The sequence below is a fragment of the Nerophis lumbriciformis genome, linkage group LG18, assembly GCF_033978685.3.
Source record: "Nerophis lumbriciformis linkage group LG18, RoL_Nlum_v2.1, whole genome shotgun sequence".
NCBI classification, from domain to species: domain Eukaryota; kingdom Metazoa; phylum Chordata; class Actinopteri; order Syngnathiformes; family Syngnathidae; genus Nerophis; species Nerophis lumbriciformis.
Window position 1 is genome coordinate 30835547 of NC_084565.2, and position 17114 is coordinate 30852660.

The following is a 17114-nucleotide window of genomic DNA, read 5'->3' on the forward strand; positions in this document are numbered from 1 at the left end:
GTATCCCGCTTGGCATACACCAAAGGTTTATATTTTGTAGTTCAATCAATCAATCAATCAATGTTTATTTATATAGCCCTAAATCACAAGTGTCTCAAAGGGCTGCACAAGCCACAACGACATCCTCGGTACAAAGCCCACATAAGGGCAAGGAAAAACTCACCCCAGTGGGACGTCGATGTGAATGACTATGAGAAACCTTGGAGAGGACCGCATATGTGGGTAACCCCCCCCCTCTAGGGGAGACCGAATGCAATGGATGTCGAGTGGGTCTGACATAATATTGTGAGAGTCCAGTCCATAGTGGATCCAACATAATAGTAAGAGTCCAGTCCATAGTGGGGCCAGCAGGACACCATCCCGAGCGGAGACGGGTCAGCAGCGCAGAGATGTTCTTACAACAACAGTGGTACCGCAATGCCTCAGACTGGAAGTCTCTCCAGAGAGTGGTGAAGACGGCGGAAAAGATCATCAGGACTCCTTTTCCTCTTATCCAGGAGATCGCAAAAAGCCGCTGCCTGACCAGGGCTCAGAAAATCTGCAAAGACTCCTCCCACCCCCACCAAGGACTGTTTTCACTGCTGGACTCTAGAAAGAGGTTCCGCAGCCTCTGAAGCAGAACCTCCAGGTTTTGTAACAGCTTCTTCCCTCAGGGCCGTAAGACTCTTGAACGCATCATAATTAAATTATCACCTCAACTCCCCCTAAAATGGATTAATTCGCTGGAATAAAAAATACAATATAACATACATCCATAAACGTGGACGCATGTGAAAAAGTGCAATATATTTATCTGTACAGTAATCTATCTATTTATTTTATATATATACTTATATATTATTTATATTTATTTACTTATATATGCACCTTATTGCTTTTTTATCCTGCACTACCATGAGCTTATGTAACGAAATTTCGTTCTTATCTGTGCTGTAAAGTTCAAATTTGAATGACAATAAAAAGGAACTCTAAGTCTATTAGCAGAGAGCAGATTTATGTCAGGATGTGGAAAAATCTAGAACATTTTCGTTTGTCAAGTAAAAAGAGTCCATGAGCAAATCAAGTTAATGTGTTTTTAATTCATGTTTAGTGTGAACTGTAAATTCAGTCGTAATGTTGTCTTATTACCCAGACAGTATTTTGAGTTGTTGCATTGACTATACAGAAATAGTATTAGACATCTGCAAGTGAGGCAGAGGAAATGTATCAACAACAGTATAATCAACGTAGAAATTATCACCCAAACTATGTTTTTACTAATAAAATATACAACAATTGAATCTCAGGACCCCACACACAGTGGATGCTTTTAAAAAAGCATATAGCTCATTTTAATATCGTTTGTTACTGTCTTGTTTTAATGCTTTTATGATGCTTTTACCCTGTAGCACTTCAAGATGTGTTGTTCAAATGTTAAGTTTAATACAATTAAAATGGATTATTATGAATCTAGCAGAATAAAGCACTTTTATTTCATCCATCCATCCATCTTCTTCCGCTTATCCGAGGTCGGGTCGCGGGGGCAGCAGCCTAAGCAGGGAAGCCCAGACTTCCCTCTCCCCAGCCAATTCGTCCAGCTCCTCCCGGGGGATCCCGAGGCGTTCCCAGGCCGGCCGGGAGACATAGTCTTCCCAACGTGTCCTGGGTCTTCCTCGTGGCCTCCTACCGGTCGGACGTGCCCTAAACACCTCCTTAGGGAGGCGCTCGGGTGGCATCCTGACCAGATGCCCGAACCACCTCATCTGGCTCCTCTCGATGTGGAGGAGCAGCGGCTTTACTTTGAGCTCCCCCCGGATGACAGAGCTTCTCACCCTATCTCTAAGGGAGAGCCCCGCCACCCGGCGGAGGAAACTCATTTCGGCCGCTTGTACCCGTGATCTTGTCCTTTCGGTCATAACCTAAAGCTCATGACCATAGGTGAGGATGGGAACGTAGATCGACCGGTAAATTGAGAGCTTTGCCTTCCGGCTCAGCTCCTTCTTCACCACAACAGATCGATACAGCGTCCGCATTACTGAAGACGCCGCACCGATCCGCCTGTCGATCTCACCATCCACTCTTCCCTCACTCGTGAACAAGACTCCGAGGTACTTCAGTGCCAAGTAAACATATTCTGACCCACAACTATCAAACACAAGGCACTGGGGCCTGATCTGGCCCGCCGCATTTTTTTCTATGGCCCGCAAATGCCTGGAAATAATATGCGTCAATAAAGTGCCATATCTTCTCTTACTAAATGTATTCCTTCTTTCCATTTTTACAGAAAAAACTACTTGTACTTCAATAAAATTGTATACCTTTTAGACTTGATCCAATATTGCAACAAATACTGTATTATTATAATTTCCAATTTTTTGGTTAAAATAACTACTTAAATACCTGCTTTACCTATTATTTCAAAGCAAGTTATCCATCAAATTGTACACTGTGAACTGATATTACGGTAAAATGTCCAATGTTTTTACAGCATATTACTGTAAATTGAAAAAAAATGAAAAAAACGCTGTTTTTTTATGCGAAAATTCCGTTAACTGTGTTGCCAGGTTTTTTTTGCGTAAAATCTATAGTTGTTGTTTTTACCGTGTATTACTGCAAATGGAAAAACGGTACCACCTTTTTTTAACGGTAAAAACTTGCAGCTCAGTAGCAATAATTTAAAAAAAAAACAGTTGTACTGTTTCGTTTCACAGTAATATGTTGTAAAAAAAAAAACTGTAAATTTTACAGTAACATTCAGGCAACCAAGCTACAAATTTTACAGTGAAAAAAAACAATCGTACATTTTTTTCCCCATTACTTTTTTTTCTTTTTAAATACACTCTATATTTTAAAGTACAATTACGATGACTGAGTTGTCAGTTTTTTATTGTAAAATATAGTTAATTTTACAGTGTTGGTAAAAAATATATTTAAATGCATAGAATAAATCACATACTATTCCCTTTTACAAGTTGCATAAATAAATGGTCAAAGACAACGTCTCAAATGCAAGTATTCACTATTGAAATGAACAGACACCGAATCTACCTAATAGACTAGACCGGGGGTCAGCAACTCGCGGCTCTAGAGCGATCATGCGGCTTTCAGAGATGTGTGGAAATGGAAAAAGATGAAGAAAAATATATATATATATTTTTAATACATTTTCTGTAGGAGAACAAACATGACGCAAACCTTCCTAATTGTTAGATATCCCACTGTTTACATTAAACATGCTTCACTGATGAGAGTATTTGGCAAGCACCGTTTTGTCCTACTAATTTCAGCGATCCTTGAACTCATCGTAATTTGTTTACATGTACAACTTTCTCCGATGCTGCCACAGAAAGCATGTTTTCATGCCACTCCTTCGTTTCGTTTTTATACTGTGCGTGAATGCACAAAGGTGAGCTTCGTTGATTTTATTGATTTTCTGGAGTGCTTATCAGGCATATTTGGTCAATCAATTACTGCAAGCTAATCGATGCTAACATGCTATTTAGGCTAGCTGTATGTACATATTGCATCATTATGCCTCGTTTGTAGATATATTTGAGCTCATTTAATTTCCTTTACTTATGTCTTCTGTGTATTTAATTTATATTTGCATGTCTCATATGACACATTATCTGTATGTAATATTGGCTGCATTTCTCATAGTTTGTGTGCCATGTTGTTCCAGACCACAGTAAACATTACCCAGCTTGCAAATATTGTAATAAATCCATTAAAAGAAGACAGCCGGCCATTTCCTTAAACTTGGACACACATATCTATACCTTTGGCCATTCTGAGCCAGTAAATTCCAGAAGTTATCTCATCCTGGGACAACCCTCCATGTTACTACTGATTTACAATGTTGCAAAAATGTGTACAATAAAAATTAAAATACAACATTTCTGTCAACGAAGATTTGCGTCAGCCTTTGATAGTAGGCTAATATAGCTAATATAGACACTTACATCATGTGTTGCCTTCATTATAACACTTATATAAGGCTTTTAAAGTCATTTTGATAGTAGGCTAATATAACTAATATAGACGCGTACATCATGTGTTGACTTCATTATAACACTTATATAAGGCTTTTAATTTTTTGCGGGACCAGGCATTTTTTTTGTGTGTATTTTTGGTCCAATATGGCTCGTTCAACATTTTGGGTTGCCGACCCCTGGAGTAGACACTAAAACAGATAAAACCTCAGCAATTTCAATAAAATATTTAATTTTCCTCGTTCAAGTTATTTAATGAATTCAATACGACACTTCACTTAATATTTTCTCTTGTTTATTGTTTTCACTTTTTGTTAGTCGTATTTTTCATGGACTAACTTATTTCTTTTTCTTTTTTTAAAATCAAGCAATGCGTCTTGATTCACACAGCACGACATGAAGTCTCGCGATACTTCATGCACGACACCCCGTCATCCTGCAAGGAACAATGATTTGACAAACTCAAAATGAGGGCGTTGCGTTCGGGTCATATTAGCTACAGCTGATGTTTGAGAAATTCCAAGAAGATGTAATATTCACTGTCAGTGGTTCTTGCCCAACTAAGTCGGAGGACTTCAAAGGCAACGCTGTGACGTCACAGTCATGCGCGGGACTATAGAAGTGGACCACAACGAACAAAAAGGGCGGGAGCAACTGTAGGCCGACGTCGTGTTTTTTTTACGCTTTTGTTCTTATTTTCCCCACAAATGTGTGGCGTTTGATGAATAAGCGACATTAAAGCTTGACTGTGCTAAGGTAAACTCGTCAAAGTGGACGCCGAACGTTTTAAAATGAGTCCGCTTTTTTTTTTAGCTATCTGTCGATCGAAGTTAGCATCGCGTTGCAACAGCTTGTGTGAGCTACATTAATGACATTGTGGAAAACATGGTTAAAATCCAACTGCTGAAAACTTTGATGGAACAGCGGCTAAATGTTGCTTTTGCAGAGATTTTTGGACTGGTTGAGAGAACCATAGCAGAGTACGAGGAGGAACTTTGGACAACGAAACGGGAGAAATGCCTAGAACGCCAACTACTAGATTCTGTTCTTCAGCCTCAAGTGGTCTTAAACAGAACAGGTTTGTTGTAATTCTTCTTCTTTGGTGAGATTTTTCTCATTTCCAGCGTGAAAGCAAATCTGAAAAAAGTCTGCCTATAAAGCTACTAATAAGGAGACGGCACATAGACTGGATAGTAGCTGTGAGACGACCAAACTTAAGAGTTGTGTATGAAGAGCTGTGTTGGCGCTAGGAATCTTCAAAATTGGGTCCCAGGGACCCCATCAAGTCATAAAAATGAGGTCCCACTTCTTTTTTACCGTTTTGAAAACAATTGATAAATGTATGCATTGTCCTGTTATAGCTCACATTCTATATTGTGTTTTGGGAATAGGTTGTCATAAACGTTACTTAATTTATTTAAAAAAAAATGGTATTTAACGCTTAAATCTTTAGAGTCTACATTAACTTCAGATCTATCCCATAATTCTAAGTTGCTTTTTTTTGTTGTTGTTGTTTTTTTGTTTGAAACAATGTTTTTTTTTTATGGCCAACACCCAAAATAGGTAAAATATTCCACAAAAAACATTTTTCCTAGTGGAATATTTAATCAGAGCCTTGGATAGGTCAATAATTCATAAAAACATTGGTTTTGATTCAATATTATGTTTTGAGCAATGACAGTTTTAAAGAAAAAAATAGTCAACATTGCAACTTTTTTTAAAAACTTTTTTAAAACAAAATTGCTTAAGTTCTTTTTCTTTAACAAGTTCCAAATACCCTGCGATGAGGTGGCGACTTGTCCAGGGTGTACCCCGCCTTCCGCCCGATTGTAGCTGAGATAGGCTCCAGCGACCCCAAAAAGGGAATAAGCGGTAGAAAATGGATGGATGGAAGTTCCAAACACTGCATGAACGTGCAACATCAATAACTGCCACAATCGTGGTCATGATCGCTTTAAGGGGAAAAAACGATTTGGTGAGATTTTTCTCATTTCCAGTGTGAAAGCGAAGCTGAAAAAAGTCTGCTTATAAAGCTACTAATAAAGAGACTGCAAATAGCCTGGATAGTAGCTGTGAGATGACCAAACTCAAGAGTTGTGTATGAAGAGAGTATGGCCAACTAAAAAAACAGGCGCCATGACTGCTACCAATGACATGTGCTGCTGTGCCTGGACGAAATAAACCAAAATAATATGTCCATATGTAGTTCTAAGCATACTCCAGCTCATAAACTTACAATACAACACGCTTTTATTTTGTCAAGGTTAAGATTTAGTGATGACAATTCTAAGGGCCCCCATGTACATAGGTACCAGTAGTCTCCATGACAAAATGATTATGCATACACTAAACTAAAATACAAATTATTCCAATGGATCCGAATTAAAACAAAGCCACAATTCATACAATATTCCAATTTAATAAATGTAATAAACTACCTGACCCCTTCCTAAAAAATGGTTTGGTCCACACCGTGGTTCGTTCTTCCTGCCATCGTTCTTCCTCGTTGCAATTAAGGCCTTGTTTACACGGCACACCAAATCTGATTTTTGGCCGTCAAGTAACAAAGATCTGATTTTTTTTATAGGGTATATGTAATATATGAATATATATTTTGATTCCGAAGAAATAGACCTTAATTGACGCTGTGGCACATTTGCTTACGTGTGAGTTGAAAGTAAAGCTCCCGTAGATCCACGCTGATGTCCGTGTCTCCTCTACTTAACAGCCATTAAAATATTAGAACCCTCCCATATATATTACACTATATACATTCATTCGTACATTATATTACTTTAATTTATTTTCACGTAAAAAAAACCCACTCATTTTTAAAGCATGGCGACTATATCTATCGTAGTAGCAACTTCCTCCCGGTCAACTTCCTTTGTTTTCACTTTACCAAACTGGCGCATGCAAGTGATGTCGAGGCCACATTGGGGTCACATTCGCGTTTACACTGGAGTTTGATTTAAAAAAATAAAAAAATTTAAAAAAAAACATTTTACTTGCAGTGTAAACAGTCAGATGAACAAAAATGGTAACCCTAATACAACACTTGTGGTAATTTAGTGTTTGTGCCCCTTGTTTTCCAGGCATCCATCATGTGCCATTGAAGAGTGCAGAAGTCCCCCCTGAGCAGCAAGAGTGGAGCTCCGGTGTAGATCAGGAGGAGCAAAAACCAACTTGCATTAAATTGGAAGAAGTACAAATGTGCATCGGTCAGGGTGGGACGCAGCTTCAAGTACCCGAGGAGGATGACTTAAACACAGAGTTCCTATTGAATGGCGTTGTTCTGAAGGGTGAAGACGATAAAGCTCAGTCCATACAGCTTCACGACAGTCAAAGTGAGGAAAGCAGAGGTGTGGAATCTCTGATCCAACACATAATGACGGACAATGATGAAGAGCCAGACAAACTCTTTGTTTCACTGTCAGAAATGGATGACGGGATGAACAAAGGGCCGCAGTCTCTACCTCAGTACATCTCGACAGAAGATGATGAAGAGCACTGTGGAGAACATCTATCAGAACCAAAAAACGTCTTTGTTTCATTGTCAGATATGGATGACATGATTAACAGAGGGCTGCAGCCTATACCTCAAAACATCTCGACAGAAAATGATGAGCACCTTGGAGAAAATATCCACTCAGAATCTGATCAAACACATCCAGACAGACTCTTTGCTTTACGGTCCAATATTAATGACGTGATCCACACGTTGCCGCAGCCTCTGAGCAGCAGTTCAACTCAACACACGGCAGTAATGGGAAATGGAAACGTCCCCTTGAGAAAAGTCTTCCCTTGTACACTTTGTAAAAGAAAATTATCCTCACCATTTGCTCTGAAAAGACACATGATGATACACAACGGGGAGATTCCCTTTACATGTTCAGTTTGCGATAAGAGATACAGACAAAAGCACAAATATTATGCACACATGAACACACACCCTGAACAGACCCACAAAGAAGCACCACGTGCGGTTGTCAAATTGGCTCCACCCTCAGATACGGGCAAGACAATGCCACAATCAGTTATACAGAAGATACCGGTTATACAGAAGAAACCGGTTAAACAGGAGAAATTGGTTAAACAGAAGGAACCGCGGAAGAAGAAGCCCAGCTGTCCAGTTTGTGGTCAAAAATTTAACAAGCCGACATCCCTGACAATCCACAAGAAAAAACATGTTGAAGAGGAAGGTGATGCCTGCTCTATTTGTAACCAACCATTCTCTAATCCGAAATACCTGATGGCACACTGGGAACAACATAGGCATGAGAGACTGGTTCACTGCTCTGTTTGTAAGTACCGATTCTCCACGCTACAACTTCTTAAAACCCACTTAACAAGACACACTTTGGCAAATGCTAAATACTGTCCAATCTGTTGTAAAACGTTTGAGTTGCGACGCCTTGTCGCGACACACATGAGAAAACAACATAGTGGGGAAACATTTTTTCACTGCGACTGGTGCCATATATTTTTCTTGTATAAAGAAAAGTTTGACAAACACAAGTGTCGTAAAGACAAAAAAGGCAATGAGGTAAGTTGCGAGGTTGATGTCCAAACAGCTTTCTAACAAACTGTATTTCATATTTGGTTCTCTATATGTATGCTTCTTTTGTTATTCTTCCCAAAATGTTTTCTTCTGTGATTGCAAGCATTGTAGCGTAATAGATAGGTTGATTGGCGACACTAAATTGGTCCTAGTGTGTGAATGTAAATGTGAGTGTGAATGTTGTCTGTCTGTGGTGGCCCTGCAATGAGGTAGCGACTTGTCCAGGATGTACCCCGCCTTTCGCCCGAATGCAGCTAAGACAGGTTCCATGAATTGATTAACGTAGACCCCGACTTAAACAAGTTGAAAAACTTATTCGGGTGTTACCATTTAGTGGTCAATTGTACGGAATATGTACTGTACTGTGCAATCTACTAATAAGTTTCAATCAATCAAAAAAAAACGCGACCCCGAAAGGGACATGCGGTAGAAAATGGATGGATGGATGGATAGATTTTATTGTTAGAAAATGGAAGAATGTAGTTATTAAATTATTGACTAAAAATAAACAGTTGTTTAAACCTTGCAGTCTTTCTTTTATTTTTCAACATGGACCAATTGTTTTTGAAATCACCAGGAATACATTTAATTTAACTTGATTATGAGTTTATTCATCCATTTTCTATAGTGCTTACCCTTGTTGGGGTCGTGTGGGAGCTGGAGCCTATCCCAGTTGACTATGGGGGCGGGAGACAGGTTAGCTGGGTGTTGTTCAATCACAGGAAACCTAAGCAAACAATCATTCACACATAAGTGGTAAAATTATTGGTTATTTAATTACATTTTTATTGATTTGATGATTTTATACTGTATTCAAATTTATACTACTTTAATGTATTATACTTTAGTAAGACAATTAAAAAAATAGAAGTAGTGAAGAAAGGGGAGTTAGAGGAGTAATGTCAGGAATCCCAAGAGAAGTACACTTGGAAGATTTGAGAAGACAACTAAAAGGTGAAACTGTCACAGGGATGAAAAGATTGATGGCATTCAGGAACAGATATAAGGCCGAGAGCGAATCTGTGCTGATGCAGTTTGTCGAGGAGCACAGTGGCCTCCATAATCCTTAAATGGAAGAGGTCTGGGACGACCACAACTCTTCCTTGACCTGGCCGTCCAGCCAAACTGAGCCTTGGTGGAAGAAGAGCCTTGGTGAGACAGATAAAGAAGAACCCAATGATCACTGTGGTTGAGCTCCAGAGGTGCAGTAAAGGGAGATGGGAGAACGTTTCTCAAAGTCTATCTTTGCAGCCCTCCACCAGTTGGAGCTTTATGGCAGAGTGGCCAGGTGGAAGAGTTTTCCAAAAAACAAATGAAGGACTCCCCGACTGAGAAATAAGATTTTCCGGTCTGATGACACCCAGATTGAATTGTGTGTACATTAATTCCAAGTGGTTTGTGTAGAGAAAGCCAGTCACTGTTAATCACCTTCCCAATACAATCCCAATAATGAAACATGGTGGCATGCAGCATCATGGTATGGGAGTGTTTTTCAGCTGCAGAGATGACTAGTTGAAATTGAAGGAAAGGTGAATGCGGCCAAGTACAGAGATATCCTGGAAAAAAAACCTCTTCCAGAGTGCTCAGGACCTCAACCTAGGCTAAAGATTCACCTTCCAATAAGACAATGACCATAAGCCCACAGCTAAAATAACAAAGAAGTGGCTTTGGAACAACTCTGACCATTCTTGACTGGCCCAGCCAGAGCCGTGACCTAAACCCAATTGAGCATCTCTGGAGAGACCTGAAAATGTCTATCCACCAACGTTAAACATCCAACCTGACAGAACTGGAGAGGATCCCCAAATCCAGGTGTGAAAAACTTGCATAATTTCCAAGAAGACTCTTGGCTGTACTAACTTAAAAGGATGCTTCTACTCAATACTGACAAAAGGGTTTGAATACTTATGACCATGTGGTATATCAGTTTTTCGTTTTTAATAAATCTGAAAAAAAGTTCAAAATTGTTGTTTTTTTTCTATTAAGATGGGGTGCTGAGTGTACATTAGTGAGAAATAAAATGAACTTTTTTGATTTTAGCAAATGGCTGCAATAAAACAAAGTGAAACATTTTGTGAATGCACAAAGGTGTGCATTTGTTGATGTTATTGACTTGCGCTAATCAGGTATATTTGGTCATTGCATGACTACAAGCTAATCCATGCTATTTAGGCTAGCTAGTACATATTGCATCATTATGCCTCATTTGTAGGTATATTTGAGCTAATTTAATATCCTTTACTTGTATCCTCTTTGTATATAACACATTTGACACATTATCTGTATGTAATATGTGCTGCATTTCAGATAGTTGTTTGTGTGCCATGTTGTTACAGACCACAGCAAACATTACCCATCTTGCCAAAGATTGTAATAAATCTATTAAAAGAAGACAGCCTGTCGTTTCCTTTAACTTGGACACACACATCTACACCTTTGGCCATTAAAATCCAGTAATTTTCAGGAGTTATATCACCTTCTGAGTAGCCTCTGATTTACTAATGTCGTGAAAATGTGTACAATAATTATAACATTTCTGTCAACAAAGATTTGCTTCAACCTGTGACACATAGTCATTTTGATTGTAGGCTATTACAGTTAATATAGACACGCCATGTGTTGCCTTCATTATAAGACTTATATACGGCTTTTCATTTTTTGCGGCTCCAGACAGATTTGTATTTTTGGTCCAGTATAGCTCTTTCAACGTTTTGGGTTGCTGACCTCTGCTCTAGAATAAGGTTAGGACATACTAATCAAAACAGTTCACTGAAATTGATAGGGAAACAACACAGGGCTGTATGAACATGTAATCAAATGCAGGAAATATAATACAGATAGAGAAGTAATAAAACATAAGTTAGTTAAAGAGAAGGTCAATATAGTAGTGGAATGTATACAAAGCAATAAATACATTTAAAAAATACTAGTAATAAAACATAAGTTAGTTAAAGAGAAGGTCAATATAGTAGTGGAATGTATACAAAGCAATAAATACATTTAAAAAATACTCGGGTTCCATCTCTGTACACACTCCATACCATAAGGTGGCGGTAATGAGCACCACAAGCTTGCTTGCTAACCGTCTTAAACCACCTAATAAAAAAAGAGTAATTTAAAGCAAATCAGTGAGCTGGAGTGTGAGAGTGAGTGAGGATCGTGTGAAAGAAAATGTGTGTTAAGGTCCAAATGCTGCGAGCGTTGATGCAGCAACGACTGAATGCTGCCGTCGAAGAAATTTTTGGACTATTTGAAAGAACCATAGCAGAGTACGAGAAGGAACTTTCTCGAATAAAAGAGGACAACCAGCGATACGGCGAGCAACTTGACGGTATCATCAAACCTCAAACAGCAGGTTTGTTTATCCAACATGAACCCACCATACTTGGATTACATTGCGATAAAACCCCGCGAGAGTCTTGTAAACAGATATATCCGTCACAGTTAGTGTAGAAGTGACAAACATAACATCCCACATTGCGCATGCGTGTACTGATCTTGGAACGGTAAGCCGTTGTTATTTTGTTATCGGCATATTGTCCCCATTTATCCTCAATGTCGGTATATTGCGCTAGAGTTTGACCACTTAATGATGCTCTGCTTAAGGTTATAGTTGTTCATTTGATATGTAGAATGGTGGTTCCCAACTATTTGTTAGGTAAATGGGATATTTTTTCTTCCCAGTGCCCCCATAGACATACTATTCGTAGACACCGCATTGGCTGCTGGGGCGCAGGAAATTCGGCAGCCATCTTGAATGGGGCATCTACCCATATTTTAGCAGCAGAATTAATTGAATGAATTGTTTCTTCAGCATTGTCCACACGTTTAAGTCAGGACTTTGGGAAGGCCATTCTAAAACCTCAATACTAGCCAGATTTAGCCGTTCCTATACCACTTTTGACATGTGTTTGAGGTCATTGTCCTCTTGGAACACCCAACTGCGCTCAAGACCCAACCTCCGGGCTGATGATTTTAGGTTGTCCTGAAGAATTTGGAGGTATTCCTATGTTTTCATTGTCCCATTTACTCTCTGTAAAGCACCAGTTCCATTGGCAGCAAAACAGGCCCAGAGCATAATACTACCACCACCTCAGATTTGGTCACATTTTCAGTAGACCCATAATAAATTCATAAAAGAACCAAACTTCATGAATGTTTTTTGTGACCAACAAGTATGCGCTCCAATCACTCTATCACAAAAAAAATAAGAGTTGTAGAAATGATTGGAAACTCAAGACAGCCATGACAACATGTTCTTTACAAGTGTATGTAAACTTTTGACCACTACTGTATATGATGTCTCAGAGAGCCCCGCCCCAACCAGAGATCCGTAACCTTGGTGCTATCGCCATCGCAATAACACAGCCAGTCAGTCCAACACAAGTCAACAAACAACAGGTGCGTGTCCGTGAGTGGCAGGGAAAGGGTTTGTTTGTCCTCCAGGGAGAATCTCAAAGCAGTGACCTTGCCACATCGTTCCAGCCGGGGAAAACAATCCCGATTAAAATGTTTGTGTTTGAGCGAGCGAAAACAAATGTAAACTTTTCACTCTTTATTCCTGGTCCTCAAATTCATCAATTCAAGCAGGATCTATTTCACCTATAAAGCGCTCAAAACATCCAAACACCTCCAACATGTAATATACACGGTGTAAGTATATATGTAATGTAGTAACAGGCACGTTCATAATAACATGTAATATTTACGTATTTTAATTAGGGTTGTACGGTATACCGGTATTAGTATAGTACCGGGATACTAATTAATCTTTTTCGGTAGTATACCGCCTCTGAAAAGTACCGGTGCGAAAAAGTGATTATTACATTTTAACAGAAGTGTAGCTACAACATGTTAAAAGAGAAAGTAAGCAGATATTAACAGTAAATGAACAAGTAGATTAGTAATTAATTTTCTAAGCACAATAGTGACACCAAGTGGAATTAAAATATATTCCACACCCCTAAACATGTGGTCAAGGCTCGAATTTAACCACAGCAACTGCGGCAAAAGCCGCAACCGCCCTCATCATTTGCCGTAATGCCCTAAAAAACTGACCAACATCTGCGGCAAGAACATGCTGTGACCGCCCTCGACTTTTTACTTGTTAATGGACTAGGGATGTAACAGTAAACGGTATAATGATAATTCGCGATAAAATTCCAGACGATTAGTAATACCGTCTAATTTTTAAATTACCGAAACCCCGTCATTTATTAATGCATTTTAGGCAACACAAAGTCAGGCGCATGCTGGCTTGATAATCATGGCGGGCGAACTACACTGACTTTGCTGCAGAGATTTCCCGTCGGAGTAAATTGAGCAAAGCGATTGGTTTAACGTAATTTTCCCTCGCTTCCAAACGTGCGTTTAACAGCGCACCGCTGTGTTTAGATAGAGACAGGTATGGACAATACTGGAGACAGACGCACTTGTCCCCACACTAAAAGTATACAGCGAAGGAGAAAACTATTTGATATTGCTTCTATTTTCTCAATACAGCGACAGAGTTTTAATGAGGTGAAGAAACATGCAGCAGGCGATGTGTCGTGAACGTTGTCACAACTTGTTTATAAAGTCTTTACTTTGTTTACTGGGATGTTCACTCGTCCTTTATTTAACTGCAAACTGTATCAGTGTTCAAATAACATCAATATTAGCTAAAATATTTAGTCATCTCATCGAACTGAACGTAGGCTGTGAAGATTATGTATTCGATGTGTGAGGTGTCACTCCTCTTTATTTTTGTTGTTAAGAACAAAGCTTGTTTATTAGACTTCATCTTCTTTAGCCAAAATGCTTTGTGTTTTATTTTGATATCAAAAAGTGAACGCCATGTTTTTTTCATGTCACAAAGGTATTACTTTAAAAACCATTCATGTGACACACCATTTTGTTAACGTGTTATTGTGTATAGTTAATTCTTATACGATATATCGTATAGGATATATATATATATATATATATATACATCAAACTCTTAATGGATATGTCCCGATACAGCATCTACATGTACACAACTTAAAAAAGAAAGAAATAATTAAAAAAATACCTCCCTCCATCAAAATGTAAAAATAGAGATAAATGCATCATGAAATGGCAAAAAGCTGACAAGTTTATATTAATAATGAATAATAAAAAAACAGTATGTATGTATGAGTATTGATCCCTGAGGTACGCCACAAAATATTTTCAGCTCTGTGGAAGTTGTCTAATGAGTTGTTATGAAAATCAAAACGCTCTTAAGCTAAAACTGAATTCATATTTGCACTGAATTGAAAGTAATAGCATATCACTTGTTGTTCTGCAGACGTTCAACAGGTGTTGGCAGAGAGTCAAGAAGAGGATTTGTCCAAGGAGCAGGACTGGAGTGCCGATCTGGGGCAGGATGAGCCACAGCCCCCCTACGTTAAAGAGGAAGAGGGGAAACTGTGGGATGAGTTTCATGTATTGGAGTCTGACGTCAACAAGCTGACATTTCCAGGTGTTCTTGTGAAGAGTGAGGACAGTGAAGACGATACGTGTCAGTCCCTTCAGCTTCTTCACAGTAAAAGTGCACGAAACAGAAAACAAAATCAACACATTTCAGAAGGTGATGGAGACGACATGTCAGACCCTTCTGAGACGGAGCTCAGCAATGAGGTTAAAGAACCTGTCGAGAATAATAATGACTCTAGAGGTGATACGACACATCACATTGACAACAAACACTTTGTCTGCTCTGAATGTGGGAAATCATTCGAGCAAAGGGGAGGTCTGAATAGGCACGTACGAGTACACAGTGGAGAGAAACCTTTCGCTTGCTCAGTTTGCGCTAAAAGATTCTCTTCAAAGGCTCACCTGAAAAGACACATGATGATACACACAGGGGAGAATCCCTTTTCCTGTTCCGTTTGTGCCAAAAGATTCCGAGATAGTTATGAATTGATGTTGCACATGAGAATGCACACCGGCGAGAGACCTTTTTCATGTTCTATTTGCAGGAGGAGCTTCTCCAGGAAAGATGACATGACCTCACACATGAGGTCGCACATGGAGAAGCAGTTTATCTGCTCGCTTTGCCCTAAAAGATTCACCAGTCAAAAGTACGTCATGATACACATGAGGACACACACCGGGGAAAAACCGTTCAGTTGCAACGTGTGCGATAAAAGGTTCACGTATAAATATCAGGTCAGTAAACACAAGTGTGTAACAGTCATGGAAGCTGCAGGGACTTGAATACACTCAGACTGTCATTGTGTTAAATGTACTTTAAAAACACAGCAAACCTTTTTTGAAGCTTCTTATCTTCAGCCGTTATCTGGTTTTGCCTTCCACTTACTAGTAAAGTGGAGAGTTTTGTAAAATGTGCATTTGTGTAAATTATTATTTACAAAAGGAAAAGAGTGGAGTGCCATCTCCGGGTTGGGGGAGGAGACCCTGCCCCAAGTGGAGGAGTTCAAGTACCTCGGAGTCTTGTTCACGAGTGAGGGAAGAGTGGATCGTGACATCGACAGGCGCGGTGCGGCGTCTTCAGTAATGCGGACGCTGTATCGATCCGTTGTGGTGAAGAAGGAGCTGAGCCGGAAGGCAAAGCTCTCAATTTACCGGTCGATCTACGTTCCCATCCTCACCTATGGTCATGAGCTTTGGGTTTTTCATTTTCATTTTTTTTTCTATTTATTTATTTATTTCAGGCAATGACATAAAAAAAAGTACAAAGTTGACAACACGTAATAATATAAATTAATATAGTGCAAAAGGTAATGTATAGTATGTAATGCATGATTATCCAGTTTTGCCTGAAAGGGAGTGGGAAGAAAATAATTTATTTAATCCCACCCCCAGTTCTCTATTCAGTGATAATTCCCGTGAGTTTCACTGTTACTTTGTTTAAAGGGGAACATTATCACCAGACCTATGTAAGCGTCAATATATACCTTGATGTTGCAGAAAAAAGACCATATATTTTTTTAACCGATTTCCGAACTCTAAATGGGTGAATTTTGGCGAATTAAACGCCTTTCTAATATTCGCTCTCGGAGCGATGACGTCACAATGTGACGTCACATCGGGAAGCAATCCGCCATTTTCTCAAACACCGAGTCAAATCAGCTCTGTTATTTTCAGTTTTTTCGACTGTTTTCCGTACCTTGGAGACATCATGCCTCGTCGGTGTGTTGTCGGAGGGTGTAACAACACGAACAGGGACGGATTCAAGTTGCACCAGTGGCCCAAAGATGCGAAAGTGGCAAGAAATTGGACGTTTGTTCCGCACACTTTACCGACGAAAGCTATGCTACGACAGAGATGGCAAGAATGTGTGGATATCCTGCGACACTCAAAGCAGATGCATTTCCAGCGATAAAGTCAAAGAAATCTGCCGCCAGACCCCCATTGAATCTGCCGGAGTGTGTGAGCAATTCAGGGACAAAGGGCCTCGGTAGCACGGCAAGCAATGGCGGCAGTTTGTTCCCGCAGACGAGCGAGCTAAACCCCCTGGATGTCTTGGCTCACACCGTCCCTTATGCCACCGAAGATGATCAAGAGAAGAATATCGACCCTAGCTTCCCTGGCCTGCTGACATGAGGGTATGTCTA

The 17114-nt window shown here is 39.5% G+C and overlaps 1 protein-coding gene across 3 annotated transcripts; it reads left to right on the plus strand.

The window, feature by feature from the left end:
* Positions 1-4445: 4445 nt before the first annotated feature.
* LOC133617802 (uncharacterized) lies at positions 4446-17087 on the plus strand. Of its 3 annotated transcripts, none has more exons than XM_061978034.2 (4): positions 4448-4826; positions 4918-5049; positions 7067-8275; positions 14843-17086. In XM_061978034.2, exons 3-4 carry the CDS (start codon positions 7183-7185, stop codon positions 15751-15753), a joined length of 2004 nt encoding a protein of 667 aa, XP_061834018.1. In that variant the 5' UTR covers positions 4448-4826; positions 4918-5049; positions 7067-7182; the 3' UTR covers positions 15754-17086. The 3 variants fall into 3 exon arrangements, with proteins under 3 accessions (XP_061834017.1, XP_061834018.1, XP_061834019.1); XM_061978035.2 differs by having other exon boundaries at positions 4448-4727; XM_061978033.2 differs by having other exon boundaries at positions 4446-5049; positions 14843-17087.
* Positions 17088-17114: the final 27 nt, after the last annotated feature.

Coding starts and splice junctions, on each gene's coding strand:
- LOC133617802 (XM_061978033.2), top strand. CDS start 4,857: ATGGTTAAAATCCAACTGCTGAAAACTTTGATGGAACAGCGGCTAAAT. Junction 5,050..7,066: donor AGTGGTCTTAAACAGAACAG/GTTTGTTGTAAT, acceptor CTTGTTTTCCAG/GCATCCATCATGTGCCATTG. Junction 8,276..14,842: donor ACTGGTTCACTGCTCTGTTT/GTAAGTACCGAT, acceptor GTTGTTCTGCAG/ACGTTCAACAGGTGTTGGCA.